Here is a 14931-nt window from a genome sequence, read left to right on the forward strand (position 1 = left end):
AAAGCACAACTTCACGCGCTTCACGCTATGAGGCTTGCAAAAAATTAACCTAATCGGTTCAGCTATTGTCAAGCTATATGCATTTACCAACGAACAGTATTTCATTGTTTAGACTGTTTACCTAAAATTATGAATTATTTTAAATGTAATTTAGAATTTGATAAAATACCGCATGGCTCTATGTCGATTGTATTCGAAACTAAATTTACTCCTTTCACATTCAATATCAGACATAGACATAGATTTATTTCTTATTTTTACTTGATACAATTTCAAAAGTTTTTTACTATTTAATGAACCGGTCACATACAGATTTTGCGAAATTTTGATAGAACAACGTCTGTCTGTTGTGAGCTCGTAATTAAATAAAAATGATATTTCTGAGCTTTTAGGAGTATGAAAAATATATTGCCGAACTCGAAAAGCTCAATAATTTCGTAACAGAATGTTTTTTAAACTTTTGAACTTGAAATCAGCGGAAAGTTCCAGAGATGCCTTGCAAAATCAACCGCTTACCGGATAAAGCTGATTAGACTTTGTAAGAGAGCTGTAATGAATCTAATTAATTAGATCTCAATTGATGAATTAATTTAAATCCTAAATTTTCGAAAATGTCAAATCGGAAAATTAAAAAAAATGTACAATTACTCTTTTTAGAGAAATATATTTATAAAGACTTATTATCCGCAGTTATTAAAATAAATCAAAACTATAATTATAAATTATACTTCGCAGACATTCAGTTATTACTTATTAAATGTTGCTTGGAAAAATATGTAATTACATTGCATAAATATAGAATAATATATAATTATATTTATAGTAGGATCAATCTCTTTATTTATAAACAAACATATCTAATATTGGCAGATGTTTATATCTCATCATATTTAAGCGAATGATGTATCATCTAGGTAGATTTCGTCTTATATTTGATGTCAGAAAATTAAATCTGACGAAACATGATAAAGTTTTATCAAATATTATATAATTACAACTACTTTGATTTTTTAATTAAAAAATAAAATTTTTTTCCTTTTAAATACCCCATTAAAACACGGATTAACTTTTGTTGATAGTTTTATGCTGAGAGTAATTTTTAAAACTTAAGTTCTTTGATATGGAGCTCGAATTTCTTTATCTTAATTAAATTAAAGATTTTTTAGTTTGAAACTACTTTACGGTAAATTTTTTTAAAAATACATATATGTATCCGTTTAGATTTAAGATTTAATGGATTATCAAGGAAAACTGAGTTTTTGTTGGGGAATTTTCCTAACTTTGTACTACAAATTGAAGGCTTATATTAAAATATCAAGATAATATATTTTTTAAAATACCCCTCATAAGTACTCTAAAAAGTCGATAACATATAAAATCTGAAAATGAAAGTTAAAATAAAGTATAGTAAATATACATAAAATTATTTATCTTTTATTGAATTATTTGACATTTACAAAAAATAAATAAATTTAAATTAAATTTTTTAAGTATGGATTTTTGTAAATATTTATTAGTTGAGACCTATTCCGCAACTGTATAACAAAAGTGGCAGCACTTTAGACACGGTACATACATATTAACAGGGTTATGTGAGTTTGCTGATGAAAGACGTGAATAACATATAAAATTTAATTTTATATAACACATCAAAGCAACTTCAGAGATCTAATCATTTTATAGATATTCCGAATCTTTAATTTCCGTATTATAAGTAAATCAATCAATTCTTAAAGTTCTGTATCAATTCCGTAAAATTTACGAATTAGTAGTGTTTATATGTCCAAGTTAGTAAATCAATGTCATCCGGAAAGATATATTTATAGTGGTTTAATATTGAACCATCAAAACAAAGTAGAATTTGACATTTATTTAAGTGAGTAAACATTATTGTGAACCATATTATTTTGACAAGACGTATGTAGAGTATCATTCTATTCAATTATAATAAAATTATTATTATTATTATTTAAAGATCATATAAATATGTTATTAGTTTAACTGAGAATTCTCTCACTACACTTTTTTATACTAAATATTTTATAACATTCTTGTGGATTTAGAAATTTGTACCCAAAATTTGTAATTAATTTTTTTTCTTGATATACATAATTAGAATTAATTAAAATTTTTACAAGTATAAGTTCGATATTTTCAAATTTTTTTTTTTTTTTTTTTTTTTTTTATAGGTACGTAATTATTGTTATTCGAGTTTGTGAAGTAACGACAATGATGGAGTTGAGTCATAGTTTAACATTAAATGAGGATGCATTAAATCAAATTCCTGAAGCCAAACGACCAGTCTTTGTATTTGAATGGTTACGATTTTTAGATAAAGTTTTAGTCGCCGCACAAAAAGTAAATATAAATATTGTAATAATCAAATTCATAATCTTTTTTTTTTTTTTCAATTTTAGAACAAAAATACATTTTTTTTTTTTTATTTATTTAGAATGACATCAAAGGTTGTCAACAAAAATTAGTCGAACAATTAAGCAGACATATGCAAAGTGCACCAGGTCCACCAACACGAAGACTAATAGCTCGATGTCTTGCAACATTGTTTAGTGTTGGAGATACATTTCTGCTATTTGACACCGTAAACAAATGTAATGACATCTTAAAAAATAAAGATGATTCTCCAAGTTTTCTTCCTACAAAATTGTAAGCTTTATTCATTATTAATATTATTTTTATTTTAATTAAAAATAAAATAATTTTTTTTTTACATTGATTTATTTAATTAGAGCTGCTATATGTTGTGTTGGAGCTATGTACGAAAAATTAGGACGTATGATGGGTAGATCGTATGAAGAAACAGTTCAAATTCTTATAAAATCACTACGATCAGCTGAATCTCAAGTAAGGATTGAAATAATGCATACATTAGAAAAAGTATGTGCTGGTATGGGTTCAGCAATAATAAATGTGCATAAAGAAATATCTAAAGTGGCTCGAAGTTATCTAATAGACAGATCAATGGCTGTTAGATGTTCTGCCGCAAAATGTCTTTTGGAAATGCTAAATCACGCTCCGTTTCTTTATACTAATGAAATTGAGGCTATGGCAACATTATGCTTTCGAGCATTTGAAGGTTCTAATTATGAAGTACGGTGTTCTGTGGCTAAATTATTAGGTACTTTATGTGCAATGACACAGCTTCCAGCTCCAAAGCCAAAAAATCCAATGACTTCTCAAGCTAAAAATAGTAAATCGATATCACTTGAGGAAGTTTTAAATTTATTAATGGGCGGATTTCCGCGAGGTGGAGTTGGATTTCTGAAAGGAACTGGAGAAATTATAAAAGGCAATTCAAGTGTTAATAAAGAAATTCGTGTTGGCGTGACACATGCTTACGTTATTTTCGTACAAATATTAGGCGGAACATGGTTGGAAAGAAATATTGGAGTATTTGTTGTACATGTCCTTGATCTTGTAGCAAATTCAAAAGCTGCAAATTCTCATATAGATGCTGTTTATTGTAGAAAGTGTATCAATTTTATTCTTCGAGGTACTGTCGGAAAACTTTTAGGAGAAGGAGCTCAAGCAGCAGCGTGTAAAGAAATAGCTCATATTATTTTAAAGGAAATGAACTCTATTGATTTTAATCCGGAAAACGCTAAAGACTTTAATCAAGAAACACTCTACAGTCAACATTTATTGGTTTGTGCATTACAAGAAATAGGTAATTTAATCCTCAGTCTTGGAACAACGGCATCAAATTTAATCACAGATCAATCTCTGTGTCTTATTGATACAATAATGGCAGTGTTAGTCCATCCATGTCTAGCAGCACGATTAGCAGCCTCATGGTGTCTTCGTTGTATTTGTGTTGCTGTACCAAGTCAAATTACACCGTTGATTGATAAATGCATTGACGGTATTGAAAATATGAGAAGTTCACCGGAGGCTATTGCTGGATACAGTAGTGCTCTTGCTGCAGTATTAGGTAGTGTGAGATTATCTCCATTAGGAGTACCTCATACTAAAGGAAAAATTATATTCAACACTGCTGAAGAGTTATTAAGATGTGCTGCTCAAAATAGCCGATTATCTCTTAATAGAACTCAAGCTGGTTGGTTATTGATTGGAGCTATTATGACTTTAGGCACTGCTGTTGTTAAAGGCTTACTACCAAGGATGCTTTTATTATGGCGAAATGTTTTTCCGAGATCTGCTAAGGAATTGGAAAGTGAGAAAGCTCGAGGAGATGAGTTTACTTGGCATGTTACTTTGGAAGGTCGTGCAGGTGCACTTTCAGCTATGTACAGTTTTTTATTACACTGTCCTGAACTAGTAAATGATGATATTATTCGTAGACTACTTACACCAATAGAATCTGCACTTGCAATGCTTATTAACATTTCACCAGTTATAAAAAATTATAGTCAACTAAAAGTACCATCAGCAATGGTTCGTCTTCGATTATATGAAACATTATTACTCTTACCACCCCAAACCTTTGAGGGTTCATACACTCATTTACTTAGAATGTTGGTTTCCGAATTTACATTAGCAGAAAATTCAGGAAACACTACAACATCACTACTACGGATCGTGTGTCATGCCAGCGATTCTGTAATTTTAGGAACTTGGCTTCAAGAAACAGAACATCGTACCATTGAAGATCAGGTACTTTTAAAAAAAAATTTTTTTTTTATTATACGTGATTATTTTATTATTATTATTATTATTAAAATTACAATAATAATAATTATTATTGTTATAATAATATAAAATAAAACAATATATTATCACATTGTTGCATTGATATATAGATGGAACCTAATCGAAGAGCAGATGTAGAACACGTAAGTAAAATACTTTAAGGAGAACCAAATAGCAAATAGCATTTATTCATTTTTATTTATTTACAGCTTATTCACATAAAATATTATATATAAAAATTTCATTATATTGACTTGAACAAACTTTTTTTTTTTAATTAGTTACAGCCTAACAGCGCTGCCGGTTCTGGAGCTCTCGAACACAATATATGTTCTTTATATCGGCCTGTATCACCTGTAAGTTTTAAATTTGATTAATTTTTAATAAGAAAAATAAAAAATAAATAAAATAATTGGATTTAATTATTCAGAATGAAACAATTCCTGGGCCACTTCCACTTGGCGTTGCAGTGATTGATTCATCAGTATCATTATTTGGCCAAATATTTCCTCGAGTTGCTAATAAGCATCGTTTACAAATGTTAGATCATTTTGGAGAATGTATCAAGCATGCTAAATCTAGCCGCCAAGAAGCTATACAAATGAATGTATTTACAGCAGTGTTAAGTGGTTTGAAAGGGCTTAACGAAACAAAAACTGGATTTGGACAAGAAGATGTCAAGAAATCAGCAACAAATTTAATTGTCGGTACACTCGTTAGCAATAATTCAATTTTACGATGGGCGGCTGGGGAAGCCGTTGGACGTATGGCTCAAGTAATTTCAGACCCAAAATACACAGCAAAATTAGCTCAAATGAGTTTCGATCGTTTAAAATCTGCCCGAGATGTTGTTACTAGAACTGGCCACTCCTTAGCATTAGGTTGCTTACATAGATACGTAGGAGGAATGGGATCAAGTCAACATCTAAATACTAGTGTTAGTATTCTTCTCGCTCTTGCTCAAGATAATACATCTCCAGTAGTCCAGGTATGGGCTTTACACGCTTTAGCACTTATTGCAGACTCTGGAGGCCCAATGTTTCGCGGTTATGTTGAGCCTACTTTGTCTTTAATATTGATGTTATTATTAAATGTGTCACATTCACATATCGATGTTCATCAATGCATTGGAAAAGTTTTGTCTGCTTTAATAACAACTATCGGGCCTGAACTTCAAGGCAATACATCATCTATTTGTACAGCTCGACAATCTTTTCTTTGTGCTTGTGCAATAATGCAAGATCATCAAGATCCTTTAGTTCAAGCAGAGGCAACTGGATGTCTTCAACAGTTGCACTTATTTGCCCCACGTCATGTAAATTTATCTTCTCTTGTGCCAACTTTATGCCGTACATTATCAAGCAATCATTTACTCCTTCGTAAAGCAGCAATATCGTGTTTGAGACAACTTGCTCAGCGAGAAGCTAAGGAAGTATGTGAACACGCGATGAGTTTAGCAAACGAAAGTAGAGATACAAATATTGTTGAAGGTTTAACAATAACCGAGACAGGTCTTCCGGGAGTTCTTTTTAGTTTACTAGACATTGAAACTGATAGTGGACTCATTAAAGATATACACGATATTTTAACAAGTATGCTACAAATGTTAGCGGCTAATAATCTCTCTCTTTGGATAGCTCTTTGCAAAGACGTACTTACAGTAGCATCAGAAGCTAGTACATGTGAAGAAATATCAATAATATCTAATGAAGATAGCCTTGTAGGTAATGACAGTGCTGATGCAGAAGGTGATGATGACCAAGCGGAGTTTCATGCCGATGAATCTAAATTGCGCCCTAGTGTATCTCCAAGGTGGCCAACGCGTGTTTTTGCTGCTCAGTGTGTCCGTCGTATTATAACCACTTGTATAAATAATAATAATAAACAAGCACATTTCGACTTATCAGTCGCTAAAGAATTTCAGCAAGTAAAAGGTCGAGGTGATTATCTAGTTTTACATCTATCTGATCTTGTACGAATGGCTTTTATTGCTGCAACAAGTGATTGTGATCCATTACGTTTGGAGGGATTGAAAACTCTTCAAGAAATTATTGAAAAGTTTGCTAAAGTACCTGAACCTGAATTCCCGGGACATTTACTTCTAGAGCAATTTCAGGCGCAAGTAGGAGCTGCTTTAAGACCAGCATTTTCTCCAGAGACACCATCTCATGTAACCGCTGCCGCTTGTGAAGCTTGTAGTGCTTGGATAGGCAGTGGAGTAGCTCGGGATCTTAATGATCTTCGACGTGTTCACCAATTGCTTGTTTCATCATTAGAAAAACTACGTGATGGCCATACACGTCCGCAGTTATATAATGAAAGTCTTCTAACTTTAGAAAGATTGGCTATTCTTAAAGCATGGGCTGAAGTATATGTTGTAGCGATGATAAACAACGGTTCTACTCCAAATATACGTAATTCATCGTTAAGAAATATTAGTAAAACAGAAAATACAGATAATGATGATTTTGGTCAATTTGAATTTCAAAATGAGAGTCTCTTGAGTTTAGTACAACCTGAATTATTGAGTTTAAGTCAATATTGGCTTGCAGCATTACGTGATCATGCTTTACTCTTATTACCACCAGAATTTGCAAGTCAATTACCTCACGAAGGAGGTGCATTTTACACAACAGATACAATGGAATCTGCAAGGCCTTATTATATTAAATCATGGTCACCTATTCTTCATGCTGCTGCTTTGTGGTTAAATACAAAAGGATTTGATTTGAATCAAATGACGGTCGATAATATTCCAACGCCTAATAATAATTGCAACAGCTACAACAACAATAATAATAATAATAATCATCACCACCATCATAACAATAAAAATAGTAACAACAATAATAACGGCATCAACAACAACAACAACAACAACAACAACAACAACAATAATAATAATAATAACAATAATAATAATAATAACAATGACAATAATAATCCTTCAGATAATAATATTAATAATTCCAAATCAAATACTAGTATCGAACATTTTCATCTTCTTTTCGGTATTTGTATGGAAGCACTATGTAGTTCACGTTCTTCTGAGTCTCCACAAAATATAAAAATCTGTCTCAGCGCCCTATTTACTTTATTAGACTCCATGTGGGTTAGAAAAATTTTAACTGCCGATATTTCACTTCCTATTGAACTTTGTAATGTTCTTCATAGACTTTTATTGACGCAAGACAACTGTATAATTCAAATGATGACAATGGAAGTACTGAAACAAATTGTAAAGGCTGTTGAAGAAAATTTAGAAGAAAAAAAATTAATCGAATTAAAAAAATTGGTGCCAGCTAATTCAGAAGCGATAAATCGTGAAGAATTAGAATTATTGGGCGAAGGAGGAGAAACAGGAGAATTGAAGCCAGGCAAATCATTCATTTTTGCAGTTTTAGAAATTTGTCTTTGTGTTTTAGTTCGACAATTACCTGCTTTGAATCCTAATCCTGAAGGAACAACTGCTATTCTATTACAAAAAAGTTACGTTGCTTCTGAAGAAAATGGAAAACTTATTACTTTAACTCTCAGTATTATGGAAACTCTTCCATCTCTTTGCTCACCTCAAGGTGCTCTATCAATTCTTCCAACTCTTCTTTATTTAGCTACTGGTATTATACGAGAAACTGGAGTTCGAGTTGATAATCAAAATACCAGAACAGCATCGGAGGCATCTGTTCATGCTTCGTTACATTGTTTGAAGAGTTTCATCACAAATAAATATTCGACGTATACAGGAAGTCAAAAACAGTGGATGGAATTACTTCAAAGTGCTCTTGCTAAAATAATCGATTTAGCTAAATCAGGAAATGATGAGACAAAAATGGATGAAGTTACAATGATGCTTGGTATAGCTGTTTTTGTTCTTCATGCAGTACCAGAAGTTGTTAGCGCACCGAATATACAGTTTCCTTGCATCAATCATTTTAGACAAGCTATTCAGTCTACTAATACTCTGGTAAGTAATAAAAACTTTTTTTGTAATATTGTTATTCGTAAAGTATTTTTTTTTTTTTTTTTTTTTAATAAATTTATGTTGTTTTTAGGTGAGGTTAAAATGTGTTCAGACATTGAAAACAATATTTATACATCCAGAAAAAAGTATTAGTACTCCTTATATCCATACTCTTGCACCCAGATTAGTTGAATATTTATATAGCGATCAGAGTAAACAAGTTGAAAATGATCTCGAATTGTCTTTTACTATAGAATGTATTAGTACTATTGAAGCTCTCATTACTCTTGCTGATTCTAAAACACGTAAGTTTTTATTTATATTATAGAAACAATTTAGAGTGTATTTCATAAAATAAATTTTATTTGTATTAATTTTTAAAAATTGCATACGGATCAGGAGAGCTAATGCAAGGTATTTTAATATGGCATTAATTTTTTATAACCGAATAAGTCATATGTGTTATTTCTAAGATTAAAAAAAATTATTATATTATTCTATTAGATACAAATAAGTTATATGATACTTTGTATTATTCTGATTTGTAATTTGGACGTATACTCAATTGTTATTAATTGTACTAATTTTTTGTAGGTATTCAAATGCTGACTCTTCTTGTCCCAATATTGATAAATTATCTGTTAGAAGAAGATAAATTACTACAAGGGAATCAATGGCAAATAAGTTTACATCAACAGAGTTTTCAATGGCTAAATAAGATTGGTCCAAAGTATCCTCAAGTAAGATAATAATTTTAATAATAAATTAGATAATCAATAATAAAAGTTCATCAATATTGATTAAATTTTTCTTTAAGGAATTCAAAACTTTGATGTCACAATCCACTGAGTTAAAGACTAAGTTAGAAAATGCAGTGCATTTAAGCCATCAACAAGCACAGAGACACTCAAAGCAACCAGAAACAATAAAACCATTGTTTACGAAAATAGTAACTCCATCTATAAAATTAAAAACTGATTTTTCAAATTTTAATTAAATTACTAAAAAATAAATTGATAAAAATAAACTCATAGCTACTAAACACTTATATAGTATTATTTCAATAAATTTTATTTAAATGTTAGAATTAATTATTGATAAATGTTTTGTAAAAATATCAACTGAAAACTATGTGAAATACTATAGGCATGTGAATAATAAAAAAAACTAAAATAATCATGGATTTGCAGGATCTGTATTAATAATATGCACATATAAAAAATCTGTGCATATATGATATATGTTAAAAACAAAATAGAATTGTATAGAATAGATCAAGCATAATAAGATGAGAAGAAAAGAAAAAAATATATTAATTTTATTTTTTTAGTTAAAAAACTCAAAAAAATTATGTTTTTGTAATTTTATTTAAATAAATTAACAAAGCCAAACGAAATACCTACTACAAATCGTTGTTTAGAATACTTTTTTGTTCATTTTATAAAATTGACAAAAAAATCAGTTTATGAATTATTCCAGATAATTAAGAGACTTATTTTTAAAAGTAAACAATGAATTTAGAAACAATTTTTTACTATGTTTCAGAGTTTCATATTATCTGAAATGTTACAGATAATTTTATACTTTTTAAGAAACCTTACTATGAAAAAAAGGCTTTGGGGTGTTTCGAAAACTTTCGTAGTTATTTTAGACTGCTTCTGAACTTTTCTGAATATTTCAGAAAGTTATAGATATTGTTCGAATGATTAGCTTTAGGAATATTTTTAAAAGTTAAGTATACATCGATAAAATTGTCAAATAATAATCATGGGTAGTTTATTTTTTTATCATACAACAACAAAGGAAGAAATTTTATTAACTTACATTCCAGTATACTGTGTCAAAAAATCTTTTATTCGATGGTCGTTTTTTAAAAATTAATTTTTGAGTTTATTAATAATAAAAGTGAACTTTTATAGCAATTTATTGTAATAATATGTATTGTTATGCAATATTTATCCGATACTCAGAAATTATTTTTTTAATAACCGCACAAAATTCCACATTACATGTGTGGAAGGATGTATTAAAAATACCGACAAATTTTATTTTTTTAAATGATCATCAAATTTTGTCAGAGGGTGCCAAAATAAAGACTCTGTCAAAATGAGAGCTCTTAATATTGAAATTTAGAGGTCACGATTAAAAATTATCTGTTTCCCATCTAAAGAACATTAGAAGAAATATTTTTAAACTTTGTATCGTGATACATATTTCTATAGTAATTTTAAACTTTTTTTGAATTTGAAATTAGGAATTTGAAAATTTTTTTGTACGCTATACAAAAAAATTTTCATGATTTATTGATAAATTTACATTTTCAAAAGTTATTCGGAATTAAATTTTGACATCTTAAATTTTCGCTTTTTTTTTCATCTTCAATGAAATTTCGTATCCTCTGTCGAAGTTTAATGATTATTTGAAAAAGTAAAATTTGTCGGTTTTTTTGACACATCCTAATTTGTACTATAAATTTTCGTTAAGTAAATCATATTAATAAAATATAATTTATTAGTAGTGCCCTGATAAAAAAAAAGTATTGAGACAAAGAAAAAAATATTGAAAAGTATTGGTTTTCTAGTCAATCCAATACTTTTCAATACTTTTTTCTTTGTTCCAATACTTGTTTTTATTCAGGGTGTTTTATAGAAAATATTGTAAACTAGAAAAATGTGTTTAATATTTTCTTTATGAATACTTATTTCTAAGGAGATGTATTTTATTTATTAATGACTAATTTTAATTAATTGAATAAAAAATTTGTTCTTAATTAATGTGATAAGATTTTTAGTGCAAATTCTTAATCCTGAATGAGCAATGAATGAAAGATTTTTTTCCCTAAAAATTGATATTCCATTTATTTTATGCAGAAAGTCATCATAAGGTCATGTGAAGTAGCCTTCGAAAAACCTGTATAATTACTAAAAATTCCCGTCTGAGTATGGGTTTTAATTACAATGAATTTAATAATTAAAAAATATGACAAAAGAATTTTTCTTTCCCTAGAAATAGATTCCTTCTGACATTATGGTGATAAGCTGAAAAGGGCCATATTCTCTGACCAGTAAAGAAGGTGCATTGCCGCTTCCCCAACACAGAGATCTGTCTCTTCGACGCTGCTTGGAACAATCGCGTAAAATTGATTAGATGAACTCTTTTCCATGTGGACTTCATGGAATATCCGGTACACTCTGTTAGCTTGAAAGTATCAGAAAGTTTTAAAAGAAGACCTTCAAGATCAATTGTTTTCCAGTTTATTTGCTTTTTATTTACAAAAAAAGCATAAATTTGTATTTAAAGTCAGTAACTCAATTTTTAATTTTTTTATGACCAAAAATAGATAAAGATTCAGTTCTGAATGTTAGTACATTATACTCAATATTTTCTATAAAAAATTATCAATAATATAAGAATAGATGTATTTTTATATTATATTGCCTTGTGATATATAAAAATTTGATAAATATACAAATGAAAAAAAGATAATTAATTAATTCATTTGTTTATCTTAGCTATAATGATCACTTATCGGCCATGGAAGATATTGATAATTAAAAAATTTTAAAAGTATAAGTGGCCTCCAGTTCTTTATACTTCAGATTCCAATTAGCTGATCTCGTTCGTTCTATCAAGAGACAAGTTTTTTAACCTAAATATAATAAGTGATTTTAAAGTTCAATAAACTTTGAAATTTTGAATTATTTTTTTGAATGCCACAACATCAATTGATTGGATCAAAATCGGCATCAATTCTTTTATGTTTAAAACTGTGTCGATGTATTATCTTTAAAAGCTACTTAAAGCTTTAGTAAATTAGAAAAAAAGCGCGTTTCGAAATTTCTTGGCTGTGTATTGTAGTAAGTTTTAATAAAAATTCAATTTAAAAAAACAATACGAAAACTAGGCTACTGATATGAAATAGGGCACCAGTTCATCGTATTCTTAAACTAATAAAAAAATCCCGGTCACGAAATATTAATTTGTTCGGGAGTAATCGTTGGTACATACAAAATAAGGGTGACTTCAGGACGATCACGTAAAATTTTTTTCGAAACGTTTTTTTTTTTTTTTTTTCTTCAAAATATCCCTAGCGGATCCGATTACACCGAATACACTAAAATCACACGGTGTAAATGTGAAAAAATTACACTGTACTTACACCAGAGTACCACGGTGTGTTACAGTAGGATTTCAGTGTAGACACAGCGGTGATCAAAAACTGCTGCGTTACACCGTGTTTAAACCGAATTCTCACTTTGAATGTAAACAACAGGTGTTACACCGTCTCTACACTGGAATTCCACCGTAAATGTAAAAAAGCGTGTGTTACACCGTCTCTACACTGGAATTTCACCGTAAATGTAAAAAAGCGTGTATTACACCGTTTCTACACTGGAATCCCACCGTGAATGTAAAAGAGCGTATGTTACACCGTTTCTACACTAGAATCCCACTGTAAGCAACAAGAACATAGATATTACACCGTACTTACACTGACTTTACTCCTAAACTTTTAAATCGGGTATTGCACCGTATCTATGCTGGAATTTCACTAGTTATAAAAATACCAGAAATACCCAGAAATCCCATTGTACACTGAGAAATAAATTTTCTTTCGAAAAAAAGAAACAATGCCGCAATAAAAAATTAATTTGCCGGAGATTTACAATAATTCAATTTCTGAGTTGAAAAAATAAAAATTTTCAATCAATAATTTTCTTTTCAAAAAATTTTTATAGATTTCGGAAAAGAACAATTTTAGATGAAAATTCATAAATTTTCTATTATCTAAAATTTTTTTTTCTAAACACAAAAAAACTATTGGTAATTATTTACAAGTGGGGTCCACCATTTTTATTATCATTTTTATGAACAAAATTTTTTTTTTATTTTTTACAAAAAAAAAAGTTGAATATCACCATTTTCTAAAAAATTTATAAATTTTTTTGAAAATTTGTTAAAATTGTGTTAATCAAATTGTTCATTTTTTTATGTATTTTTCAAAATAAATATATCAAAATTTTCAAAAAAAAAAATGAAAATTAAAAAAAATGAAAATTAAAATGGTGGACACCACTTGTAAATAATTACCAAATTTTTTTTCAACAAAAAAGTGACTGTGAGAAAAATTTTTATTTCTTCAACTCAGGAACATAATGATTAAAAATTATCAACAAATTAATTTCTTGTCACAACAATATCCATTTTTTTTTAAAGAAATTTTTTCTGTTTGAGTCAGCAAAATGACTTGTACATTCAAAAACTCTGTTATCAAATGATTCTACTAAAAAATTGTTAAGCCTAGCACATTATTTAAAAATGATCATACTCCATAACATTTGTACTTAAAATTTTATTCACAAAGATAGAAATACTTTTTTTTCTTATTTATTTTAATTAATTAATTTTATTTTCTTATTTAATTTTATCTAATTTAATTAATGTAATCTAATTTTGTTAGGGAGTGAGGAAATTTTTGCAATATTTGTTGGACATTTCGTAGTAGAAAATATATGTTTACAAATTCAATCACTTATTAATTAAAGCACACTAATAATAAATAATGCATGTTTTATAGTATGAAATAATATTTATTGATTTAATAGAAATAAATCTTTTAAGATTTTTGCAAGCTTTTGAGATGATATACGTAAAAAAATTATAAAAATATTAAAGTTACATAAAAAAATTATCTTTTTTTGTTATCAAAATCGAAATTCAATCTCAAAAGTACACTTTCAATTTTATTAACTCGTTAATTAAGATATATCAGTTTTATAAATAAAATATTGACTACTCATAATAGTATAGGATCCATTACTTTGAATTAGCGACAATAATTATAGAATTGCTATAGGAACTGTTACCATAATTTGTATTCGTACTCCTTATCATTGAACAGGAACAAATTTCGTAAAATAATGGAGACAGTTCCTATATTTTCTTTTCATGTACAGTCATTCAAGAACTGTTTATTTATTCATTTCGAAAGTATTACTTACTCGATACATTTATAAATTTCATACTCTTGATAATCTCTTTGTCATTAGTCAGTTTCCCAACAATTTGGAAGATCAAAAACAAAAGATGCCCATGTCTGTACATATTTGAGTTGCAGGCCGGACTAATTTTAAATTGCTTACAAAAAGTTATGTCGTTGCTTTATTTCTACTTGTTTAATATAATTTGTACCATAAGCACTTTTTTAAAACGTAAACTTTTACGAAAAATCCTTTAAATCGAATATTCTTTGTTTTATTTATAAATAAAAATAACATTTGCTTTTTATGAATTGATGCCCC

The 14931-nt window shown here is 28.7% G+C and overlaps 1 protein-coding gene across 4 annotated transcripts; it reads left to right on the forward strand.

Annotated features, from left to right (window-relative positions):
* Positions 1–1563: 1563 nt before the first annotated feature.
* Positions 1564–9950, forward strand: LOC123261511 (HEAT repeat-containing protein 5B). 4 transcript variants are annotated; one of them, XM_044723135.1, is made up of 12 exons: positions 1564–1876; positions 2190–2358; positions 2453–2664; positions 2748–4632; positions 4779–4811; positions 4950–5024; positions 5099–7451; positions 7539–8632; positions 8721–8934; positions 9029–9043; positions 9224–9369; positions 9447–9950. In XM_044723135.1, exons 2-12 carry the CDS (start codon positions 2230–2232, stop codon positions 9624–9626), a joined length of 6336 nt encoding a protein of 2111 aa, XP_044579070.1. In that variant the 5' UTR covers positions 1564–1876; positions 2190–2229; the 3' UTR covers positions 9627–9950. The 4 variants fall into 4 exon arrangements, with proteins under 4 accessions (XP_044579070.1, XP_044579071.1, XP_044579072.1 ...); XM_044723136.1 differs by lacking the exon at positions 4779–4811; XM_044723137.1 differs by lacking the exon at positions 9029–9043 and having other exon boundaries at positions 1565–1876.
* Positions 9951–14931: the final 4981 nt, after the last annotated feature.

This window comes from Cotesia glomerata, linkage group LG3 (genome assembly GCF_020080835.1).
Source record: "Cotesia glomerata isolate CgM1 linkage group LG3, MPM_Cglom_v2.3, whole genome shotgun sequence".
Lineage (NCBI taxonomy): Eukaryota > Metazoa > Arthropoda > Insecta > Hymenoptera > Braconidae > Cotesia > Cotesia glomerata.

Bases quoted from the DNA above. Each gene is read 5' to 3' on its own strand.
- LOC123261511 (XM_044723135.1), top strand. From the start codon at position 2,230: ATGATGGAGTTGAGTCATAGTTTAACATTAAATGAGGATGCATTAAAT. The intron at 2,359-2,452 runs GTAAATATAAAT...TTATTTATTTAG, and splicing joins TTTTAGTCGCCGCACAAAAA to AATGACATCAAAGGTTGTCA. The intron at 8,633-8,720 runs GTAAGTAATAAA...TGTTGTTTTTAG, and splicing joins TTCAGTCTACTAATACTCTG to GTGAGGTTAAAATGTGTTCA.